The sequence below is a fragment of the Sciurus carolinensis genome, chromosome 7 (genome assembly GCF_902686445.1).
Source record: "Sciurus carolinensis chromosome 7, mSciCar1.2, whole genome shotgun sequence".
Taxonomy (NCBI): Eukaryota; Metazoa; Chordata; class Mammalia; order Rodentia; family Sciuridae; genus Sciurus; species Sciurus carolinensis.
In genome coordinates this window covers 111,141,141-111,167,620 of record NC_062219.1, presented here as the reverse complement: position 1 = coordinate 111,167,620, position 26,480 = coordinate 111,141,141, and the positions used below count along the sequence as shown (strand labels likewise).

Below are 26,480 nucleotides of genomic sequence, written 5' to 3'. Positions count from 1 at the left end.
CTGAGCTTCTTATAGCTTGGAAGAGCTCCTTGAGGTGGAGTGACTGTGTGGGTTAGAATAAACTACATAGCAAATCTCTATTTAGAAGCATCACTACAATCAGCATGACTGGATTTCTGTTAAATAGGAAAAAATGCTAACATGTCATTGAATGAGTCTTATAAAATCTGGAGTCTGAGTACTTTCCTGATAGTCTCTTTTGGGGAGTGGGGGAGGAGAAGCAGTGGTGGAGATAATGTGTTCATACAAAAGCTGCTAATTAAAATTAAGAAAAATGATGCTTTGGAACTTATACTGCCACAAAACTACTGCAGGCATGGCTTTAATGAAGACAAAATTTTGAGATTTGGTTACATGATAGTCATTTTCAGTAATGTAAGACCAAATTCATTAATGGCTTAGAAAGTCAATCTGTTCATCAAAACAGCATAATAATACATGGGAATTTCTGGTCATATAAAGACTCCCACAAGTTCATTAAGAAAGTTAGAATGTCTTTTTTATATTTAAGTTTAAGCTACTTATGCATTAAGCCCCACCCACCCAATAACCAGGAAATCCCCTTGAAATTAGTTTCCTTCTTAAGTCTTTAAACTTCATGCAAGTTCTCCGAAAGAATGTGAACACCAAATTTAGTCTTGAGAACAACTGTCTGTTCTATGTAATTATAAACTTGCTGCCACTTACTCTTCTCTCATTAAGAGTCTTATTCTACTTTTTCTATAGTCAGACATCTCTTGAATACACTTTGTTTTTTCCATTCTCATTGCCAGGGCCAAAGATGGTCTCCTGCCTGTGGTAATGCAGTGGCCACATCACTGCTCTGTTGGTCTCTGCATCAACTCGGGTCAATCTCTACTCTATATTACCTTCTGCGTTAACTATTGCAATACAGTGCCATTCATATTAGTCCTTTGCTTAAAAACAAAACCAAAACAAACCCCCAAAACCTAATTAGCTCTTCGATGACCACATCAGTTGTTTAAAAAAGAAATTTCTCAAATAAAAGCTTAATTTCAGGACATGTGGGTATGTTAATTTTGGTCTTTTCACTTCTCAATTATGTGTAGTTCAGTTGTACGAATATGGATCCTGCCAAATGAACTGGTTATATTCAGAAATCAAGTGCTGCCTGTAGTACATGAAATGTACTTTCAGTCAGTCAGGAAGGCATGTGCTTTAAATTGATTTTCTAGAAGTGGCAGGTGACAGATTGACTCATAGTTGTATATTGCCTTGCTTTGCTTCATTATCATTTTATTTTGGCTATATGTGAGTCACCTGTGTGGATGACAGATATTGTTTGTCATCAAAAGTGAAGTTAGTTCACCCACATCAGAAGCAAAACCTCATGCTGTCTTCTTTGGACAGTGGCTTCAGAGAAAGACTCAGCATAGAGACCAGGCTAGCTTTCTTTCTTTGCTTTATTCATCTCCCCTGCTCTCTTCTGTCCCCAGAGGAACTCTGTCAACTAGAACTTATTACATATTAGGCTCTTACATAATTAGTCTGGAATATGGGAATGGGTGTTTTGGGTTAGATCAGGAATGCAGAATAAAATCTGAGCCAGAAATATAGTCTCCTACTTCTCTACTGGAAATTGTAAAATCTGCACGAGTGTTTGAATTGGAATAGACAAGAAGCTGTACACCATGCTGTGAACATCCGAAGCCAGAGAGTGAACTTAAAAACTCCCTCCCTGGTATTTCACCAGGGGCACAGTTCCCAACTACCACCTTGAATGCACCTGGGCAAATTCAGAGGCTGACATTGGGCTCTGTCCTCATGAACTCTGCCAACTAATCAGTCAAAATATTTCCAGATCTGGAGACATACTCCACACATTGGGCATATGCCCAAAACTGTAAGTGTGCTCTAATCAGGTAGGAGTGCATGTTCAGGTGCCAGGGCAAGACTTCACATCTGACTGACATATGGGCTATGAATTTTCTCTCCTCACAGCTTAAGGTCATGCAAAGGCAGCATGTGGGAGTGGAGTATTTGATCTGTGCATATATAGCCTAGGGGATTTGGTTTAAATCAAATCATAATTAAAACACCAGTCAGGAAAACAAGGCATACTCTTTTTTTTTTTTTTTTTTTCCTTGCACATTTTTTTCTACCTTGTGTTTAACCTTAAATATATGTTGGGCACAAAAAGAGCAAGGTATCAGTTTCATTTTTGGAAGGTGTAAATTCCTATTTATAACAATCTAGTCATTATGTTGTGGGGTTGATTTTGCAACTGTATCAGTAAATTAAATGATAGTTCAATGATTATATTTGTTGACTAAAGTGTGTAACACTATTTAACAAATCACCAAAAAAGTATATCACCTCCAGTTTAGCAGGCTCTCATCATAGGTATCTGGAGGGAATTTCTGTCACACTATCAATAAAACAGTATACAAATATTTCACTTAAACAACTTGCTTATGAATGTTAGGTGGGCCTGGCGATGGTAAGTAAACGAACTACTTCAGTAAAATTATTATGTTACCTTCTAATATTCACCTAATTTAGATATAAAATACTAGTAAAAATTTAAATAGTATTTTTGCTAGGTCAACATGAGCAGTTTGATATACTGAATGAGTTGTAAGTCTAACTGAACATTTATAGTCTTCCTGCTTATTTATAGACTTTTGCTATTTTTAGAGCATAATATTTAAAGGTAGAAATAGTTCAACTTAGTTTAGTGTCTCCCAACTAATTCTTTTGCTGCTTTCATGAAGTTATGAGTTAAAGGAATTTTGTGATTTATTTATTCATTTTTAAAAAAATAAAGACATTTTCATTTTGGGAGCCACTCAAAAGAGTTTTCCATTCTATCTCCAGAAACTATAACAACACTCTTGAACCTCAAGATTTAGTCCTTACAGAACACTGTGCTCTACAAGTTTCTCTGTGGTGTCAACAATCTCTTTTGTTTCATTCATGTCCAAAATCTTCCTCCTTTCCCCAGAACAGAGTAGTCTTTATAGGACAACTCACTGACTTTTGAACTATTTCCAGGTTAAAAAAAATGAAAGAAGCAAATGTGGAACAAACAACCAGGGCAGGTTCAGGCTACTATCCTTTATTGCTATTTTAGCCATACAACCCATAGGAGAAGACTGATTTTCATTTTTACAAATTATATTGCTGGAAATTTTAGAATTCTTTGGTGTACTTCTAGGTTTTCACATGTTAGGTATGGATGCCTATTACTTTTGTGCTACTCAAAATACAGATCTGTCATCCATAGTTTTATACTTGAACTTGTATAAATATTTTATTAATTAGGAAGTTATATCTTGGAATTTGAGTTTTTTAAATATATATTTAAAGCAGTTGAAATATCCTACACAAAATTGTGTAAGTGAGTGCATCACCTCAGGATGTAAGCCCTATGCTGAACTTCATAGGAGGTCTTCCCACAAATAAAAAAGTAAAGGCAGGAATAAGCAAAATGTGCCTGCCTATACAGTCAGTGTATATTGCAGAGAAAAAATAGTGATTAAAAATATCAGGAATTTTTAATATAGACCTGTATAATTCCTTACAAGAAAATTACTTGGTTGTCCCAAGTTAAGACATTTCCGCAGAGATCAAAAGAGACAAGAACACTGGGCGTGGTGATGCATGCCTGAAATCCTAGCAACTCAGGAGCCTGAGGCAGAAGGATCACAAGTTTGAGGCCAGACTCAGCAACTGAGTGAGGCCCAGTATCAAAATTAAAAAAAAAAAAAAAAAAAAGTTGGGGATGTAGCTCAGGGGTAAAGCCCCCTGGGTTCAGTACCCCAAAAAAGGTAAGAGCTCTCTTTCCTTCTCCCCCATTTTTGTGCTGATGAAAAAAATTAAAAAGTTTTATAACATAACATGATTAAACCAACTCCATTTGTCCATACAGAATCATCATGTTACACTATTAATGGGAGAAAAAAGTACCAGTAACGAATTTATCCAAGTTTGGACTCAACAGGAAAAACAAATAAATTTGACTCTGAAACTTACAGCAAATGTTTCTCAGAGAAGGATCCTCATCAGGTGACAGAGATTTTGTCTTCCCAACTCTTCCGCTTCTTTATTCCCATCATTTCTAACATGCCCTCTCTGAATAATCCTAAACTTAATCCTGAATTAACTGGGCCATATAACAACATATTCAATTGTTTTTGACCTAAAGAAATTGAAGTTGCTTATAAATTGACCTAATAAATTCTGTAACTCAAAATATACACCCCACCCTATTTTCAAATTAAAAACAATTATAAGTTTCATGTATTTCCAGAACACTCCATTTTAGGTTATTTTCATATGATAGATAAGCCACATGTTAATTTTTTTCTGAGAATAAGTGGCCTACAGTTATAAAAATGTACTTGGACCCAAAACAGAATGATAGGGTTAGTAATATGCTCGGAAAATTTCATGAGAAACATTTTACTTCTAGTAAAAATACAAATATTTAAGAATTCTACCTAATTTATATTTGGTATTTAAATATGAAAATTATTCTTGTATTTTGTGACATTAAATTTTGAAAGTTGAACACAAAATGCAGACAAATCTAATATGTGACATTAGTACTATTAAAGAAGGTGCAATTCTAGATCGAAATACTCAAATCCATCTGGCAAGCAACTGTTGTGTTTCAAAGTTAAATGTGGGGGAATGCTTACAGAAAATTTCATATTTTTTTTTTTATCTCTACTGGCCTATTATGAACATCTCTGAATAATTAATGATACAAGAATATCCCTAGAATCCCTGAATAAATCTATACACACCAAAGTAAATGACCAAAGTGGAAGAGCAGTAAATGGAGAATTGTGTGGCTGGAATCTAGAGTTAGTTCTGTCACACTCTTGCAAGGTGTCTTTGAGTTGGTGTGCTGCAAAGCTTCTCTGAGGTCAATTCTAACTGGTTCCCTCCAGGACAGCTTATTTCAATACTAGGGATTGAACCCAGAGACGCTCTACCACTAAACTACACCCCTAGAGTTCCTTTTCATTTTTTATTTTGAGACAGAGTCTCTTTAAGTTGTAGAAGCTGGTCTTGAACTTGCAATCCTCATGCCTTAGCCTCCAAATAACTGGAATTACAGGTGTGTAAATCCATACCCAGCCCACCTAAACAGCTTTAAAATGCTCATTCTGTCTTAGAATTTAAGACAGCTGAGTAGATATTGGAGACTTCCTTCTGGGGGAAGCACTTAAGGTTATTTAGGTTAATAACCATGCTTAAAAGAGCAATTTTATTGTCTCACTATTCTAGTTCAATAGAAAGTTGCCTGATACATTATTGGTAGAACTGCAAACTGATGCAAGCATTCTGGAAAAGAATATGAAGATACCTTAGAAAACTTGGAATGGAACCACTGACCCAGTTATCCCATTTTTAAACCAAAGGATTTAAAATCAGCACACACACTATAGTGACACAGACACATCAATGTTTATAGCAGCACAATTCACAATAGCTAGGCTATGAGCCAACCTTCAATATTGAAGTGCCCTTCAATAGATGAATGGATAAAGAAAATGTGGCATATATACACAATGGAGTATTACTCAGTCATAAAGAAGAATGACTTTATGTCATTTGCCAGTAAATGGATGAATCTGGAGACTATCATGGTAAGTGAAATAAGTCAATCTCAAAAAACCAAAGGTCAAATATTTTCTCTGGTATGTGGAAGCTAGCCCACAAAATGGGAGGGGAGTAGAAGTTCACTGGATTAGATGAAAGGAAGAGGGGATAGGAAAAGGAAAGACAGTGAAATAAATCTGACACAACTTTCCTATGTACATATATGAATACACTGCAGTGAATCTCACCATCATGTACATCCACAAGACTGGGATCCTAATGAGAATAGGATACATTCCATGCTTGTATAATTATATCAAAATGGATTCTACTGTCATGTATAACTAAAAAGAACCAATAAAAAAAAAAAAGGCTGCCAGATAATAATCAAGTTCAGGGGTTTAACATATTTTCCATTTGACTATCAGGAGAAACTAAAATATATTTAGGCATTACACATGAGATTATGTCATCACACTCAGCAGTTTCCTTTCCCTGGCTTTCAAAATTATAGACCTGGCTTTTTATCAGCCATTCACAGCAGTTCCCATTGAGATCTGGGCTTGAGCTCCAGAGTATGTAACCATGGGCACCACCCACTGCTTGTAAATAGTGAGAATCTAGGTGAAATGTGGGATGGCCTTCCATTCGACAGACAAGGGAGTATACACCGAGTACTCAGAGCATTCAGGGTGCTTCCTCTGAGAGAGAAAAAAACAAAACAAACAAACAAACAAACAAACAAAAAACCAAATGCTTAATCACAAAATTTTAAAATGTTTTTACTTCTAAATGTGTATAAGTAAATTCTAAGAATATTAAAAAGAAAAACTCATTAACAAAAATCTTTAAGTTAAGAAAAAAACCTTTTCAAACAGTTATTAATATCAATTTTCTGATAGGATAATCCATGTAAACTTTTTGCCAGAACTGTTTTAGGGTCCTAATACCTTTCTCAACATTTCTGTCTTTATATGTTTATATAATATATGTAAAATATTACCAATAGTTTTGGAAAAGAAAACAGAACTGACATTCACTAATAGAATAACTTAATAGATTACAAATAAAACAACCCTAACAAATAGAATTGTTCATTTAATTAAGTGGAATTTTTTGATGTTTACTACTCATGAAAGCTCTCACATTACATGTTAGATACAAAAGGTAGAGGAAGGTCTGGGGTTGTTGGCTCAGTGGTAGAACACTTCTCAGTGTGTTCACAGATCCTAGGTCAATTCCTAGCACTAAAAACCAAAAACAAACAAACAAAAACAAAACACTATAAGAAAGTAGAATTACAGTTATACAAAAAAATTGCAAAAATTAAAAAACTGAACATATACATATTTAATATCAAGCTGTAAAATTATTTTTTAAACTCATAAGACAATGGAAAATAGTAGAGAAAAATGGTAAATCTACCAATCCTATTGTAAAATCCTGTATACTAAAAAGAGTAGCAAATTAGAAAAAAATAAAGGATAAATGAAGACCTGGAAAAAATATCTACAAGAAACCTGATGAGAGGTTTTACTGTCCATAGTTTATAAATTGCTTTAATTTTTCTCTTGGTACCAGGGATTGAACCTTGGAGCACTTAACCACTGAGCCACATTCTCAGTTCATTTGGTATTTTATTTAGAGAAAAGGTCTCGCTAAGCTACTTAGGGCCTTGATAAGTTGTTGAAGCTAGCTTTGAACTCTCAATCCTCCTGCCTCAGCCTCCTGGGCCACTGGGATTACAGGCATGCACTACCGCTGTGCCCAGCAAACTGCTCTAAATTTCTTAAAAATTTATTTGAATAAATTAGATTGATACAAATGAATCTACTAAGGCCCAATAGAAAAATGGCAAAGGTTGGATCAAAATTTAGAGAAATATAAATTATCAGTAAGTACATAAAATTGTTCAGTATCATCACTTATCAAATACAAATCAAATATCTTTTCAAACTACTGAATGTGAACTTGGGAGAACTAGTTAAAATCTGGTAGTTTCTTCATCCATAAAATGAGACTAGTTAGTCTCTACTTAAGACTGGTGAGAAGCAAGTTAGTACAGTGCATGATATGGAAGTGCTTAATAAATATTAGTTGCTATAACTGCTATTTTATTTTTGCCTATTAGACTGACATGCTAGGCCAGCCTTCTTCTACTGAGCTACATCCCCAGATCTAAGATAACTACCACAAATCATCAACTCTGAAATGATTTATAGAATTAGGAAAAATAAACAAGAAACAAAAAGCAAAATTGGTTTCTTTAATGGTTCGTTGAAATGTTTGTACAGAAAATGAGATATATGGGGTGGAGACAGTTGCAAAAATGCTTTATTTTGGAGGAAAAAATTGGATTAGGAAGACCAGAATATTAGCCCTGATTCTTCTATTTAATCTAATTAATAGCTTAACTTGAAGGATTAATTAAAATTTCTAGGCATGTTACTTTCTTTGGTCTTTTGTGTAGGATTCAGAATAAATGAGAACACAGAAAAGAAACTATCAACTGAAACAATGACAAAGACAGCACTGTTAAAACTGGCTGAGGGGGAGCACTGTTGTAAGTGTCTCCTCAGCACTTCCGAATGCAGAGTCCATAGGTGAGGGGCAGATAGCTGATGTTTAAGCCATCCTGCCCTTTCCTCCCTTCCTCTGCAGCTACCACAGTGCAGAACATTGTACTTTCTTCCTCTCTACTTAACATAGTTTTAAATAATTTCTTTCCCCATCATTTCAAGTATTCCCAAAATGAAAGAACACACAACTCCTTATATAATGAATTTTTGCATTCCTAAAATTGATCATGTTGTAATTTGGTATAAAATTACTTCAGAAGTCATGCAGAAGAGAGAATGATACCTCACTAAAAGCAGATTTTTAAGTACATCTGGCTTATCCTAGAAACTACTGATTACTTTTTTAATTCCCTAAATCAATTTCGAATTATTGGAAATTAATGTGTATGTTCCAAGTTATGGATATTCTAAATTATATATTCTATTTGAAAGTATAATAAATTAGTACAGTCATTATGGAAAACAGTATGGAGGTGCCTAAAAAAATTAAAAACAGAGTATCACGTGATCCAGCAACTTCACTACTATGTGTCTACCTAAAGGATGTGGAATTGGTGTGTACAAGAAACATCTGTCCTCCCATGTTCATTGCAGCACCATAGCCAAGAAGTAGAAACAACCTAAGTGTCCACCAACCAATGACTGGAAAAGAAAATGTGGAGCATATACACAACTGAATACTATTTGGTTATAAAAAAGAAGGAAGTCCTGTCATTTGTGATAATGCGAATGAACCAGAGATCATTATGTCAAGTGAAATAGGCACGAAAGAGATAAGTATCACATGATATTACTCATGTGGAATCTAAAAAAGTTGTTCTCATAAAAGTAGAGAGTGCAATGAGGGTTAAGTGTGTGGGGGATCTGGTTAAGAGGGGGAAAGGCTGATCAGTGGGTTCTAAGATTCAGCGAGATTGGAGCAAGACCTTCTTGGGTACTATTGCACAGTATGGTGACTATAGGTAACAATAATGTACCGTACATTTAAATGTCTGAGGAGATAAATATGTTTAACCTAATGTAAACATTATGTAATGTATACATCTACCAAACATTCCATGATACTTGGTTAATATGTATGACTTTTATGTTTTTGTATTATCATTTAAAATTGAAAAAATTAAGAATAACCTTTAAAAATAAAGAAAATAAATATACAAACACTAGATTCAGGATGAAATTCTTCAAAAATAAAATGCTTATAAACATAAACTAGCTGTTCAGTTCAGTGGCATTTTAATTTACAAAGAAAATTTGATGCTCAGAGTTAGTCAGCTAAGCCTTTCTGCATGGAAATTTAGGTGTCAATCTATGGTTACTACAAAGGCTTACTATAAAGGCAGTCCAAATGCTTTCTCTCTTGAAATTCAAAGGCTAGGTAGCAAAGTGTCCCTATTATAGCTGCTTCAAGTATCATCTTCAGTACTCAGAATGGACCTTATGAAAATGAAAAACAGCATCTCTTAACATCGAGGTTTCAATCATGAGCTACTCCTTTTAGCAGCTCAAAGTATGTGGAAGTATGTGGAAGTCAGGGCAGGGCAGCCATATTATTGGCTTACAGAGTCTGCAACTCTATTCCCTCTGAGGAGAGAGTTTAAAATTTAAAAAGAGAGTTTTTAACTATAAAAAGCAAATTAATTTACCATGAACATACCTTGGTGAAAAGATAGCTTCTTCAACAAACGGTCCTGGGAAAACTGGAAATTCCTAAGTAGCAGAATGAAATTAAACCTCTATCTCTCACCTTGCACAAAATTCAACTCAAAGTGGGTCAAGAAACTGGCATTAGATCAGAACCCTGAACCTACTAGAAGAAAGTGTAGGACTAACACTCCATCATGTTGGCTTAGGAACTGACTTCATCAACAAGACTCCTAAAACACAAGAAGTAAAATCAAGAATCAATAAATGCGCCCGAAGTGGTGGTGCACACCTTTAATCCCAGTGTCTCAGGAGACTGAGGCAGGAGGATCCCGAGTTCAAAGAAAGCCAGTCTCAGCAAAAGCAAGGCACTAAGCAACTCAGTGAGACCCTGTCTCTAAATAAAATACAAAGTAGGGGTGGGGATGTGGCTCAGTGGTCAAGTGCCCCTGAGTTCAATCCTTGTTACTCCACCTTCAAAAAAAAAAATCAAGAAATGGGATGATATCAAACTAAAAAGCTTCTTCACAGCAAAGAGACAGCCTACAGAATGGGAGATAGAGAGAGCTTACAGAATGGGAGATAGAGCATTATTCTCCAGGATATATAAAGAATTCAAAAAACTTAACACCAAAAAAACCCAAATAACCCAATCAGTAAATGGGCAAAGGAACTGAAGAGACACTTCACAGAAGAAACACGATTGGTCAACAAGTGTATGAAAATGCTCAACATCTCTAGTAATTAGAGAAATGCAAATTAAAACTACAGAGATTCCATCTCAATTCAGTCAAATGGCAACAATCAAGAATATGAGTAACAATAAATGTTGGTGAGGATGTGGGGAAAAAGGCACACTCATACATTGCGGGTGGGACTGCAAACTGGTGCAACTGCTCTGAAAAGCAGTATGAAGATTCCTCAGAAAACTTGGAATGGAACCATCATTTGACCCAGTTATCCCACTCCTTGGTATATATCTAAAGGACTTAAAAATCAACATACTACAGTGATGCAGCTGCAACAATGTTTACAGCAGCTCAATTCATAATAGCTAAGCTATGGAACCAACCTAGGTGCCCTTCAACAGGTGAATGAATAAAGAAAATGTGGTATATATACACTATGGAATATTACTCAGTCATAAAAAAAGAATGACTTTGTGATTTTTGCTGGTACATGGATGGATATGGAGACTATCATGCTAAGTGAAATAAGTCAATCCCCCAAAACCAAAGGTTGAATGTTTTCTCTGACATGTGGATGCTAACACACAACAAGGGGGTGGGTAGGGAAGAACAGAAGTTCAATGGATTAGACAAAGGGGAATGAAGAGAAGAGGCAAGGATGGGGACTAGGAAAGATGATAGAATGAACTGGACAGACTTTCCTATGTTCACATATGAATACACCACCAGTGAAACTCTATATCATGTACAACCACAAGAAGGGGATCCTAATTAGAAGTTATACTCCATGTATGTATAATATGTCAAAATACACTCTACTATCTCCTTGATCATATCACCCATGCTCTATAATGGAGCAGGCATATTTAGACTTGATGATTGGGCAAACTCTTAGAGATGTAGGTAATGGAGCAGATCTTTCCTGGTGATGCTATTCTGAGGAATAATAAAACCTGGGGTACCTCTCTGGAGTGTTTTTTTTGTTTTGTTTTTTTAACTATTTGCTGTTAATTTGTCTTTCTGCTCAGATAGTAGCTAAGTGAGCATTCCAGGTATCAATCATTTCTTTTTTCTAGATTTATTTAAATTAAGCATTTTAAATTGTGTAGATAAAAAAAGCATATTGGTTATATTTTATTAGATAAAAATTACCTTGAGCTGTATCTGCACCTGGATTAAAGTCCATTTTTTACCATATACCACAGTGTCAGAATGTAAAAGCAATCGTGTATATCAGTAACAGGTTGGACATGGAGGGGAGGGGATACACATACCTGTAAATAATGTGATCCATTCAGTCTATTTAAAAACAAAATCTCAATGAATGAAGCAGCTACTTCTTTGAGAATATATTGACAACTTCATGATTTTGAGGTTCTCCCCATATAATGAATACACTTACGATATCTTATTCACTACATTTAGGTACCATTATTGGTTATTTCTCAAAAATTCTGTTTCCCTTTTCTACGCTGTAAGTACTTCTAGATCACTGTCAACACTGACTCCTTTTTCTCATTTTTCCACCCCATTGTCTAAACCTATTGGTCATTATTTGGCCCTTATATATGGATTTGATATTTTTATATTTTTAGTCTTTATAACTCAGCTTTTTCTACTTCAGTTGGTTTTTAAATTTTTACTTCCAATTATTCCCTTTCTAAATTTCATCTTCGTTTTGGTCTCTTGTTTAAAATAACCTCTCTGTAGAAGAAGAAGAAAAAAAACAAGGACACTGATTTCCTTCTTTCAAGACTGAAATATTTATGCAAAAGTATATAGCTTTTATATAGTAGAAAGTTTCTAGAGACATTTATAAAATACACTCTTGTTGTCACAGTGAGAATTCAGATAATTCACAATAATCATGAGAAGAATGGAAAGAAAACATTGTCTGTAAGTGAAAAACGGAGATAATTTAAAAGAAATCAAAACTCTAATGAACAAAGAATAATAAATTCCCCTCTTAGGTAAAAACATATGTAGTGTCATACTTGCTATTTATTTACTCATTTATTGATTATATAAATTTTTAAAAATATATTCTGCATTAGTATGTTAAAACAAATGAATATCAAAAAAGACAAATTTTACAGTTCCTTGGTTATGTAAATCAAACCTTACTTTCTAAATATCAAACAAATTTCCCAGGAACAGAACCACCTGGAGAAACTTCTATTAACACAAAGATTTTTTTAAAAGGATTGTGAGTATTTGATTAAAACACCCCAAACACACTGCTAAAACATCGAATCTTTAATTCTCCATTTAAAAAAATCCTGATTATAAGCTTTCAAATCATTTGAAGACAAGAAAGCCTGTCTACAGTTCAGTGCCAAGTAAAGAAATCATTTCTTCTTCTTCCAACTCAAAGTATGTTTAGGGGAAGGACATCTGATAGAAGTGGTAATGCCAATCTAACCAATTTTAAAATATAAAGTGCTTCTAGCAATATTTGAATACATATAATTTGACAAAATTTTTTATAAACTTAAGTTTTGAAAAATAGCAAATATAAGCTCCAACAAAAAAGCTTAATATGTAACTGAAAGAAAATAATATTTTTTAGAAAAAAAATGTCCTTTCTAAAAGAGACAAAAATGAGTTTTATTTCCCAAGAGAATTATGCCACTTTTATACAACAAAATTACGGCTACCGCAAATTGCTTTCAACAATTCCACTGCTTCTTCATTTGACCACTTGAAAATCAAAATTCTTTCAGATTATAAATATAACTTTTTATAACTCTGTTATTACGTACTGTGAATGGGGAAAGGGGGCCAATCTTGTGGCCATAGCGTCGAACGGCCTCTCTGATGTGGCAGGGCTGGATGGCATCGCTGTGAGCCTCAACACCACAGGCCGCAGTGCTCTGCGACAGAAAAACACATAAATTGTTACTAAATCAAAAACACACAACAGAACTACAGTGTATAAAATATGAAAATAAACCTTTATAAAATGGACCATTTTTTTCCTTAGGGTGCACAGCACTGCTGCCATATACTACATCCCAAAAAAAAAAGTTCCATTAACAAATCAAAGATGACTTTTACGTGACCCCTTCCTAGTGGACCTACCAAATGCAATTTTTATGCCTACAATATTTCACCTAAGCCAACATGTCAAGGTAAGGAGAATACAGCCACTTGCGTGCTGATGAAAAGTGTCATAGGAGCTTGTTGAAAGAACCACAGGAAGCTCTTTTTTAAAAAACATTTAAACATTTATTGTTAAATGTTTCTTGGGAGAGTCCTGGGCATATTTCTGAAATAAGATGAGGGTCATCAATTTAAAATGGAAAATGTAAAACTGGTATGTATTTACTTATCAGACTGGAGAATGTCATAGAAGACTTTTAACTTGGTTCCTAATTTTCTAAGTGTCCTGAGAACAAAATAAAACAAAAACTTTCTATTTTCATCTGTGTCATCTGTAAAAGGCAGGTTTGAAAGCACAAAAAGATACAAGAAAGAGAAAGATTATGTACAGTGAGGAGGAATATCAACTCAAGAAATGAGAGAGGGGTATCTGTATATAACATGATTTTTCAAAAGAAATTACAATGATTAATAGGGGCATTATAGTTCCACTATTGAATTGCAAGTTCTGGCTTATCAACTACCCAGATCCCAGTCCCACTGGTTATCAGTTCTATCTCTACCACAGTATTTCTGGGTCTCAATTTCCTATTCTGTAGATTGGGACAAAAATTATAATTGCTTTATAGGACTGTTATGAAAATTAAATGAGGTGACAAATATAAGCCACATAGAACAATGCCTGACATGTTAGCTATTATTAGTACTAGATCATTATTTAAATTAAGGATTAAAAATGGAACCTCCATGTTTTTAAAAGGGTAAGCTAATTTAAAGTATAGTAGGTAGTAGGCACCAGACACCAGGTCATCAATCTTAAAGAATCAACAAAGAAATATTCAACTTACATATTGGTATAACTGTGGTCCAGAACTCATCCATAGTCACCTAATTAACCCTAATCATTACTCTGATCACAATTATAATTACTATTATTTTTCTGATAATTACCACAATTTTATTCTCATAATTCTTTGAAGAAAATAAAATTTTATGAATAACAACCTCTGTGGATCACAATTTGGCGACATCTTACCAAAATGAAAAGTACAAACTCTTTGACGCAGTAATTTCATCTTTAAGAATGTATCCTATCAACATATCACATGGGTGCAAAACAACACACACATAAACACACACATACACACACACATACAAATGGTGTTCACTACAGTACTAGAGCAGTATCTGAATTGATGAACCAAATGATCACCATGAGGGACTGGTTAAATAAATTATTATAGAGCCACTGGAAGAAGAAAACCACAGCAACCACTTATGGGGTCATTTCATAATCACTCCCTATGGAGCCATTGCTAAGATACATTATGTGAAAAAAAATGCAAAATATCTAATTGTGTGGCACTGTTACCACTTGTTAAAAAAACTATTATATACTTATTTAAGCACATAAAATACACTGTGAGTGTATACCAAAAATCAGTAACAATGCTGATCTCATGGATGTTAAGGGGATGCCTGAAGGATGGGGGTTATAGGAAGAATGACATTTCATGGTATATACTCATCTATACTTTTATACCACATGCATGCTTTCCTTTACAAACTAATAAAATATTCTTAAAATTTCTATAAGAATATCTGCTAGTTACCCAAGCTAAGCCTGAAATAAAATACAAAACAGATCTTGATTATTATTATAACAAACTCTGAAATAAGCCAATAGGACCTACTAGAGTATCTTTCTCAATTTCATTCCAAAAATATCCTAAATAATGTATCTCCTTTGCCCATAACAACACAGATTTGGCTATTTTAACTCTCATTTTGGCACTCGCATGAAAGTACACAGGGTTCTTTGAGTGATTTTTCAATTCTCATTCCAGTTTCTTTCAGTTGGAATATATTAGAATAAATGCAATCATCAGGTTCCCTAGATGAGGGTAAAGACTCTTCTGTGAATCTATTCTGCTCCACAATAAGAATATGATTAGTATAGACTCATTTATTTGCTAGGTCTCACAGATACTTATGAAGGAGGTTGACACATTTTATGTATTTGCAGTAAAACACATAAAGAAGTTACCTGGACTGGAATCTAAAGAGTAATTCTTCCAGTATAATCTCAAGTGAAAAGAAAGAGACATCGAGAGGGTCAGAATCTTAAAACCTAAGTCAGAGAAGAATTCTTGCCCATGTGTTCCTCTAAGGATTCTCCTACATTCACTCTTTTCTCCCTACAAATTGAATTTAGTTTTCATTTATTTTCTCCTTGATCAACAGAAATACTTATCCTCCTAATAAACTTGGTTTTGGTACAGAACATTTTGGTCAAATCTCAGAACCACGGGCATGGCAATCAAATAGGGTTTGTGAACACGGAAGTAGGAGACTGCTATGGTTTGAATCTTTGTGTTTCCCCTGAACTCATGTTTAAATCCTAACCCCCACGTATTAGGACAGGACCTTAGGGGGGTGATGAAATTACAACGGTGGAGCCCTCAACCCTTTCACCATGTAAGGTCAGAGTGAAAAGATGATTAAGAGTGAACCAGAAAATAGGTCTTCCTTAGACAATGAATTTGCCAGAAACTTGATCTTGGATTTCCAGACTAAAAAATGTGAAAAATACAATTCTACTACTTTAAGTGAACCATTTTATAACATTTTGTTATAGTGGCCCAAATGGGCAATGATAGAATCATAAGTTAGAAATTGCCTTGTTATTGCTATTTGTAAGATATGGAGACAAGTAAGTTTGCCTGACTGAATCATACTGCCCTTGACAAAAAAAAAAAAAAGGTGAAGTTAACTTATACACAAATAAAAATATCCACTTTTGGGGAAAAAGTTAATAGATTATCCACTTAACCAATTTCAGGCTCATCTGCCATAACTAAACAACTGTTAACATTAGTATGAATGAAGTTACCATGTGTACTTTACACTAGCTTGGTTTGCCCACTGGGTTCTTTGGAAGGGAGTCTTTCAATCTGAAATGTTATATTCCTAGAGTTTTTTTTTTTTTTTTTCCACTTCAACAAATAACTTTCATCAATATTCAGTTCCTTAGTGAGGTGGTCATGACCATTTAAAATTAAAAATTTCTCTCAAGTTTGAAATTTTTAATTTAGCAACAATTCCAGCCTTTTATAATATTTTAAAAATTGCTTCAGAGAAAAGTTAGTATTAAATTTACATAAGTGTTCTCTGTTATAAGTGTTAGATTTATATATACTTCATCTTTTCCATCCTCATTATGTTCACATTTTAGGTATTCTATAAATTTTCAAAAACTAAATCCATATATTTGACAAAATACTGTGTAGTGTTGTCTATATAGTGCTAGCAGAAATATCTGTGGGGAACTGAATTCTGTATTACCTTAAATGAAATGATAAAGTTCTATTTGGCAGGTTCTCTCTGTATCAGGTTCTCTTCCTCTTGGTTGTATTCATACTCATTTTTGTATTTCATTTTCATTTTTATATTCTTTTCATCTTTATTTCTGTTTCTTCACCTTGAAACTGAAGCTGGGTATTGGAAGCTGAAGTATCATAAACATCATACACATTAACTTTTCTACTGCCTGTTTGTCTTTGCTGGTTTATATTGAACAAAATCTCAGAAGTGTGAACTTTCAACTGTGGTAGAAGACAATTACACTGAAACTTCTGTTGCCCCCAGATCTCTTACTTATTCGGGTTTCTTCTCGGCTTAGAAAGCATCCTATCCTTTTTCAAATTTTCCTTTACCACAGTAATTCAATGTTTAAGAAGGACATGGAATCTCAGACAACTGTTTCTTTTTCTTTCCTCATCTATAATGGTGGGTTACATCTTTTGCTAAACTTGAAATCTTACATCTTATAGAATAATAATAAATACATCAGACTTGAGTAAATGAAAGGTTAGTATTACTAATATTCCTGACACTTCCTGACCATAAAGGCCAGGAAAGTGTCTTCTTTCTCCTTGATGTCTGTCACATACACTGTCCTCCCAGAGATCTGTCCTTCTAGATTTCTTTTCAGATGAAGGTTGGCCATACTTTGATCAATAGGTGCAGTATATAATGCAGTTAATTTTCTCATATCAAAGTTTAATTAAGATGATAACTGTTAGAATTGAAGTCCTATATAATGAGGAAGCTTCAAGGAAATTGAAACTAGAAAAGCTACTTAAGGACAAGACAAAAAAGAATCATTGAATTTGGGTATTCATTTATAACTAAATCTGGATGGGACATAAAACATCATTTATTCTAAATTTTTTTCTAATTATTACCCAATTTTCTGGTTGAAAGTGAAAATAAGGAATATGCCCAAAGCTAGTTGGCATCTTGAAGTCCCAATAGCTGATACATAATAGAAACTTTATTATTTTTATTTTAAAAAAACAACAGATAACACTATGTTTTTATCATGTCAGACAGTCTTTTTGAAGTACTACACATTATATAATGGTTAAATCTAGTTAATAACCAAATGTATTGCCTCACATAGTATTCATTTGTGTGGTGAAAACACATAACTTCCACTTTTTACATTTTTCAATAATATAATATATCATCAATTACGGTCAACCTTGCTATGGGTCTCTTGAAATTCATTCCTCTCCAATTATGCACCATTTGAGAACCTTCATTAAGTTTTCAACAAGATCGGGAAAAATAATGTTTAAATATTCAAGAGAAAAATCTCAAGAATTTCCAAAAACTGGATGGGGACATAGTTCAGTGTTAGAGCACTTGCTTAGCATGCATAAGACCCCTGGTACCAGACAGACAATCTCAGGCGCGCACATGCGCGTGCACGCACGCACACACTCACACACACACACACACACACACACACACACACACACAATTTCCAAAAAGTTATAATTATTTTATGTATACTTATGCTTACATAATTACTAGGATAATTTCAATTCTTTCTCACATACCTTGGAAAGAAAATCCATTGAAAAGGTCTTTTGTGCAACCCTAGTTTACTAAAATTAAGAGAGCCAAATTAGAGAGTACAATAGATGAAATTCTTTTAAAAAACTAATTTACAATACAGAAATCCTGCATAGTCCAAATTTTCCTTTAACAAATAAGCAATCAATTCTGATATTTTGTAAATTAAAGGGGAAATCAGAAATGAGGATAAAATTTAAATTTGCTTACTATCATTAGTAATTATTATCTTGACATGATTTCACTACTTGTAATAGCTAATAGTTCCTTTTGTACTAACCTAATTGTAGATAAAAGCATAAATTTCAGACAATAAACAAGTACATGGAAGCACTGAAGACTGACCAAAATCAGGCAGAAACTGGAAGGGAGAGTGTCTACTCTTAGAAGATGGGAATGGCAGTAGAATGAATTTCCACTTTACTACGGTCAGGCTCCAGTGGGTATGGAGGTGGTTTTAGGCCAGAGTTCAAGGTAAACCACATAGGTGTGAAGTGAGGAAGAAAGTCTCAAAAAAGAACAGAATCAAAGAGAGTGACTCCCAAATTTAACCTATACATTTTATCAAAATCTTTGACTAGCCCCTAAACTATCCCTGTGTGGTAATGAATCCATGAAATTCTGCTAAAGCTAAGAGAAGAGAGAACAGAGATTCTAGATGCTGACACAAAAGAGAAATTTGAAGATTAAGAGTATGTCTAGAAGAATCAATTTCCTGCTGAATAAATGAACACAGAGGTACTGCCACCACTGCTACCAACTCTCTTCATAGGAATATAACAGAATCCCACACTATCTAGAATGTATTACTCACAATGTCTACAATACAGCTGAAAATAACCAGACATGCAAAATCACAAGAAAGTGTGAATTATAATCAATGAAGAATAAGAAAATTCAGATATATAATTTAGCAAACAAGAATTTTAAAGCAGCTATTATAAAAATGTTCAAGAGCATAAAGAAAAGTTAATAAATGAATAAAAATTACATCATATAAACAAAATATAAAAAAGAAATCAAAGAGAAATTCTAGAAGTATGAAGTAAAATATGAGAAGTAAAGTATTTCTGGATGGGTGCAACAGTAGATTGAAGCTGGCAAAAGAAACAAAAAGTCTGGAACATAAAGAAAGATCAATAGAATTTATCCTATCTGAGGAAGAGAAAATACTGAAAGAAAAACAAAAAAGAGTCTCATGTACCTATGGAACAATATCAAAGAAACTAATATAATAAGGTACTTGGAATTTCAAAAATAAAGGAGAAAAATAGGCCAGAAAAATCTGAAGAAATAATTGCTCAAAAATTCCCCATTTGGTTGACATTAACTTATATAGTCAAGAAGCTCAGTGAACTTTAGGCAGAATAAGTACAAAGAAAACCATTCCTATGTTATGATGGTCAAGTTGCTGAAGCAAAAAATAAAGAAAGAATTCTGAGAGCATCATGATAAACAATACAAACAGGGAAACAATAATACATATTTATTTAATTATGTTTTAAAATGATGCATGCTAGAAAGAAGTGGAATGACATCATTAAAGGACTGAAAAACAAAATTACCAACCTAGAATTCTACAGTGAAAATATCTTCCAGGAAAGATATTTTCAGAAATACAAAAACTAAGTTAAAAATCATCATTAGTCAATCTACACTATAAAAACTGTTAAATAAAATTTAGCAGAACACAAAAGAAAAATGATAACAATGGAATTCTGATCATCAGTAAGAAAAACAACTGTGGAAATGGTAAGTGTTAAGTCTATTTTTTCTGTTAGTTTCATTGAAATATATTTGACTACTTAAGGAGAAAATTGTAATACTGTGGCTTATAATATATGTAGATGTAGTATATTTGTAATGTTTCCTTTTACATCATGAAAATTGAAGAATTTATTTTAGAATCCTTAGCATACCTACTGAAAAAAAATTATATGAAGTTATCACAAAGAAACCAATAGATACTTAAAATTAACTTCAAAGAAGCGTACAATTAACCCTAATAATAATTTCAAAAAAAGTATACAATTAACCCAAAAGTGGGCAATAAAGAGAAAATAAACAAAAAGTAGAAATAGAAAAATCAGAAAACATATAAAAAATAACTGTCCTATAGCCAGCCAACCATGTCAATAAATGCATTAAATGTCACAGAATTAATGACTATAATTAAAATATGCAGACAGAAAGCAAAGATAAAAAAAAGCAAGACCCAACTGTTGAATATATTTATCTTTAAATTTAAAGACACAGACACAATGAAATGGAAAAAAATGGAGTTTTTAAAAACCCATGTATTAAATAGTAATCATAAGAAGGCTGGAATGGTTACATTTATCAGATAAAAAGTATTGCCAGTGAGAAAAAGAGAAATTTCATAAGAATAAATATATTATTTCATATTCATGGATTATAAGACATGATATCACTTAGAAATTCACATTCCAAATGGATACAAGCAATCAATTCAATCCCTTTCAACATCAATGCAAAGGACAAAACATATCCATACAGATTTAAAAATAACAGTTTGAGGACTTATATTACTATAAAGCTATAGTAATCAAAATGGGAAATCAAAACTGACAAACCAATGAAATAGCTGAATTTCCTAAAATAAATTCATACACCTATATGGTCATTTGATTTTCAACAAAGCTGTCAAAACAATCCAATGAGAGAAAAAAAGAACAAAAAGTTCTGCAGTAACTAGATATCCATATTTAAAAGCCAAATTTGGCTTCAACTCATACAATATACAAAAGGTAATTTGCCCATATTAATAAAAGTAAATGTGAGAACTAAAACTACAGAATTTCCAGAAGAAAACACAGGAGAATATCATTTGGGTTAGGACACATAAACATTAAAGAAAAAAACTGGATAAATTAAGACTTATTCAGAAATTCAGAACTTGTGTTCATCAAAATCACCATTAAGACAAGTAGTAAGCAATAACTGAGGAAATATATGAAAAGTATGTATTTGACAAAGGAATATTATTCAAGATATAGAAAAAACTCTTACAAATTGGTAGCTGGGCATGGTGGTGCATGCCTGTAATCCCAGCTACTTGGGAAGCTGAGGCAGGAAGATTACAAGTTTGACATCAGTCTCAACAATTTAGCAAGATGCTGTCTAGAAATAAAAAACAAAAAGATCTGGGGATGTGACTCACTAGTAAAGCACCCCTGGATTCAGTTGCTAGTACCAAAAAAGAAAAAGAAAAATTTAAAAAATGACAAAAGTTTCTATGAATCAGTAATAAAAGTCAATGTGACCCCCCCCAAAAAAAAATCTGAATAAAGGATTTGAAGAGATACTTCTCAGAGGAAGATAAATGAATGACAAAGCAGTAAATGGGAAAAAATGTTCAACATCATTAATTAGGGAAATGCATAAACTATGGTTACCACTAAATATTCATTAGGATAGTTAAAGTAAAAACCATGATGACATCAAATATTTACCAGGATGTGGAACAACTGGAATTCTTAAAAACTATGGTAAAACCCTTTTGGGAAAAAAAGGTCTTGTGGTTTCTTTAAAAATCAAAAACACATAACTAACTCTACCACTCAGCAATTTTCTTTTTTTATTAATTTCATATTTATTAAGTTCTCATTTGTTGCATGTAATATAGTTGATTCATTTTTTTTTCAAAGAATGAAAAATTTTTTTTCTTTATTCATTGTAAACAAATGGGGTACAACAATTGTTTCTCTGGTTGTACATGAAGTAGTCACACCGTTTGTGTACTCATATGTGTACATAGGGTAATGATGTTTGTCTCATTCTATTATTTTTCCTTCCCCCTCCCCCCTCCCCAACCCTCATTTTCCTCTATACAATTCATTCTTACTCCATTCTGGCCTCCCTCCCAACCCCCGTTACGTATCATCATCCACTTATCAGAGAAATCATTCAGCCTTTGGTTTTTAGGGATTGGCTTATTTCACTTAGCATGATATTCTCCAGCTCCATCCATTTACCTGCAAATGCCATAATTTTATTCTTCTTTATGGCGGAGTAATATTCCATTGTGTATATATACCACAGTTTCTTTATCCACTCATCTATTGAAGGGTATCCAGGTTGGTTCCACGATCTAGCTATTGTGAATTGAGCTGCTATAAACATTGATGTAGCTGTGCGCTGTAGTATGCTGATTTTAAGTCCTTTGGGTATAGGCCAAGGAGTGGGATAGCTGGGTCAAATGGTGATTTCATTCCAAGTTTTCTGAGGAATCTCCATACTGCTTTCCAGAGTGGCTACACTAATTTGCAACCCCACCAGCAATGTATGAGTGTACCTTTTTCCCCACATCCTCACCAACACCTATCATTGCTTGTAATCCTGGTAATCGCCATTCTAATTGGGGTGAGACAGAATCTTTGGGTAGTTTTGATTTGCATTTCTCTTATTACTAGAGATGTTGGACATTTTTTCATGTATCTGTTGATTGCTTATAGATCTTCTGTGAAGTGTCTGCTCATCTCCTTAGCCCATTTATTGACTGGGTTATTTGTATTCTTGGTGTAAAGTTTTTTGAGTTCTTTATAAATTCTGGAGATTAGTGCTCTATCTGAAGTGTGTATGGCAAAGATTTTCTCCCACTCTGTAGGTTCTCTCTTCACATTGGTGACTGTTTCCTTTGCTGAGAAAAGGCTTTTTAGTTTTAATCTATCCCAGTTATTGATTCCTGCTTTTATTTCTTGTGCTTTGGGAATCATGTTAAGGAAGTCTAGTACTAAGCTGACATGATGAAGAGTTGGACCTACTTTTTCTTCTATTAGGTGCAGGGTTTCTGGTCTTTTCCCTAGGTCCTTGGTCCATTTTGGGCTGAGTTTTGTGCAGGGTGAGAGATAGGGGTTTAGTTTCATTTTGCTATATATGGATTTCCAGTTTTGCCAGCACCATTTGTTGAAGAGGCTATCTTTTCTCCACTGTATGTTTTTGGCACCTTTGTCTAGTATGTGATAACTGTATTTATGTGGGTTTGTTTCTGTGTCCTCTATTCTGTACCATTGGTCTACCTGACTAACTGGAATTCTTAAATACTACAGTACAACCCTTTTGGAAAAAAAGGTATTGCAGTTTCTTTAAAAATCAAAAACATATAACTAACTCCACCACCCAGCAATTTTCTTCTGAGCTATCAACCTAAAAGAAAGGATGACATTTGTATTTAAAGACTAACATAAAAATGTCCCTAACAGATTTATTCACAATACCTCAAAGACTGGTTACCCCAGGTATCCACTAACAAAAGAATGAATAAGTTGAACATATTCAGATAATGGAATATTAATCAGTAATAAAGATGACTAAATTATACTGAAAAACAAATTTAAAAACCTCCTGAGTAAAAGAAATTTCACACAAAAAAGTACATATTATATTCTGTTTATATAAAGTTCTAGAATATAATAAGCTAATCTATGATAAAGAATTATAATAGTGGTTGCCTTTTAGAAGATAGTGGCAATAACTGAGAGAAAGAATAAAGGAACTTTGTAAGCTGATGATAATATTGTGTATCCTGACAGGGTTTTGGAAAAACATAGGTTAATGTATTTATCAAAACTATTAAATGGTACATAGTCAAACTGTTCACTGAACATAAATTTTACCTTAATAAAAAAAAGGAACCATAAATTATACACAATAAAATGTTTAGGTATAAAATACACTGATGTCTGCAATTTACTTTGTAATGTATTATAAAAAAGGATGATCTACAGAATAAAGGGGATGGTTAGATGAACAGATATGGTAAATGTTATACAGTAAATATGTAGTTAGTATAGTTAAATGTTAATCTGTACAATCTGGATGATGGATATAAAGTGTCTATAATTCTTTTAATTTCTATATGCTTGAAGATTTTTTTTTTCTTTTTGCAGTGCTGGGGATTGAACCCAGGGCCTTGTGCCCCAGCACTCTACCAAGTGAGCTATCTCCCCAGCCCTGAAGAATTTTATAGTAAAAATTTTTAGAAAAAAATCAATATTCTATGTATCCAGATTACAGTTGTTTAAAAAGGTTAAATAGAACTCACTGAATATGGGTGAATGTAAATTGGCTACTTCTAAAATTTTGAGTTGAGACAAAGACAGCACATTTTTCTTATCTCAGAAAGGAACATAAGGAGACTCTTTTCATTCTGTACCAGGAAGGAAAAAAAAAAAAAATATATATATATATAAAAAACACTGACCTTTTTTCTTTTCCTTTGCTTGGTTTTAGTGGAGTCCTGTGCAGCGCTCCCACTTACTAGGGATCCTGATGTGGTTCTCCCTGAGTGCTGGGATCCAGATGATGGAGCTGTTGGTGTAGGAGGTGGCGTGTTCTCAGGGGAGTCTGGGCAGGACTTCATGCAAGACCCCTGCCCAAAGAGATATGGCTTTGAAATGAGTAATCAGGCCCTTTACTAACATTACAATTTTTTTTTAAAAGAGTTCATGAATTTAATGCTACTTATGGTTTACAAATATAAAAACACAATTTATTCTTATTTAGTCCATAGAAATGATGTCCCTATCTTGCTGTTAAGGTTATTTTAAATATACTAATTTTTAATCTAATTATTTAGAGAAAATCAGAATTCTTCGTGTATAAACTTATCAAGCCTCTGATTTTGTTAGATAGATAGAAATTTTGTTAGCATTTCAAACTTACCTGTCTCACAAATTTCCTCTAAACCTGTATGCTTTTTAGACATTATTTGTGACAATGGTGACCAGAATTTTCCCAGTAACTCAAACTCACTGCTTGGAGTCACTGTGGATTGCTCTAGTCCTTTACACATTGAGTGTCTTCCTTTCTTCCTTCTTCCTTTACTTCCTAATATCCCTCATAAGGACCTAGTTTCTTGGGTCATGATTATATGTCTGTTATTTTTTTCATGTAGAAGTACTTCAAATATTTGAAGACTCTTATACATTTTAGCCTCTTTTTTATGGTTAAATATTCAAAAATTTTTTCAACCAGTTATTAGATAAGCTTTTATGCTCCTTCAAATACACCACCAACTCCCTTACTTTCCTTTAGACATTCCTCACTAGGTAAATATCAATCCAATAAGGATAGCACCTAGAAACTACACTAAAATTTAAGAAATCCTTGTCATATCACAATATTGCCATCTCAAACATATACAAGCAAATAAAAATCTTTTTCAAGTTTGATATGATTAATCTAAATATTCTCATTCTATCAACCATACCAGTCATACTACTACTGTCTATGATTTTCTGTAATGTATTAAAAATTTATGCCACACTTTGTAAAATGCTTTCCTGAAAATTTGGATACAGGTTTTAAGAGTATTTCCTTGATCTTTTCAAGAACCACTGTCAAACAAAAGGGAATGAAGTTAACATGTCTGAAAGTCTTTTATTTCTAACCCTGTACTTTCGGTTTGGGCCACTATTTGGAAATTATTATGTGTTGTTTTGAATTGTTTGTTCATGTCTTGTTCTTGGAAAAACAAGATACAGGTTGAGTATCCCTTTATTCAAAGTGCTTGGAATAGAAATGTTTCATATTTGATTTTTTTTAAATTTTGGAATATTTTCAGAGCTCCTAGGGATCACAGGTACCTCTGTGCAAATCAAATGTTAGGAAAAAAATTTGGAAAATTAACTTGAATTAATACTAAATTTGCTAATCTAGTATAAGGAACCCTTGCTCAGTCCTGTCTGTGGTTAGTGTTCAAGAATGATCCTCCTTTAAATATAAGGCACTGAATATTAACACTATGATGCTGGGTTTTCAATTCCAGTTAACCAAACATAGCACAATCATTTGGATCTTCTTAAAACATCCTTTTGAACTCACTGTCCTTCAGCCAAGAATCATTCAACTTCTTCTTAATGATTCCTGCACTCTGCCATCCTATATAGTCCGGGTCATGATTTTCTAATCAAACTTCCTACTATGCCTTCTCAATGAACCTTTTGCT

At 33.5% G+C, this 26,480-nt stretch overlaps 1 protein-coding gene across 7 annotated transcripts in view; it reads right to left on the bottom strand.

The window, feature by feature from the left end:
* Window positions 1-26,480, bottom strand: part of Supt3h (SPT3 homolog, SAGA and STAGA complex component) — a 487,114-nt gene that overhangs the window by 72,225 nt on the left and 388,409 nt on the right. For 4 of the 7 annotated variants that reach the window (XM_047559656.1, XM_047559658.1, XM_047559659.1 and 1 more), the window contains exons 10-11: window positions 24,735-24,902; window positions 13,249-13,359 (exon numbers count right to left, since the gene is read on the bottom strand). In XM_047559656.1, the coding sequence (XP_047415612.1) occupies window positions 13,249-13,359; window positions 24,735-24,902 (279 nt within the window). Of the gene's footprint in view, window positions 1-11,760; window positions 11,786-13,248; window positions 13,360-24,734; window positions 24,903-26,480 lie in introns of all 7 variants that reach the window. The other 3 variants (XM_047559654.1, XM_047559657.1, XM_047559655.1) reach the window with 1 other exon arrangement.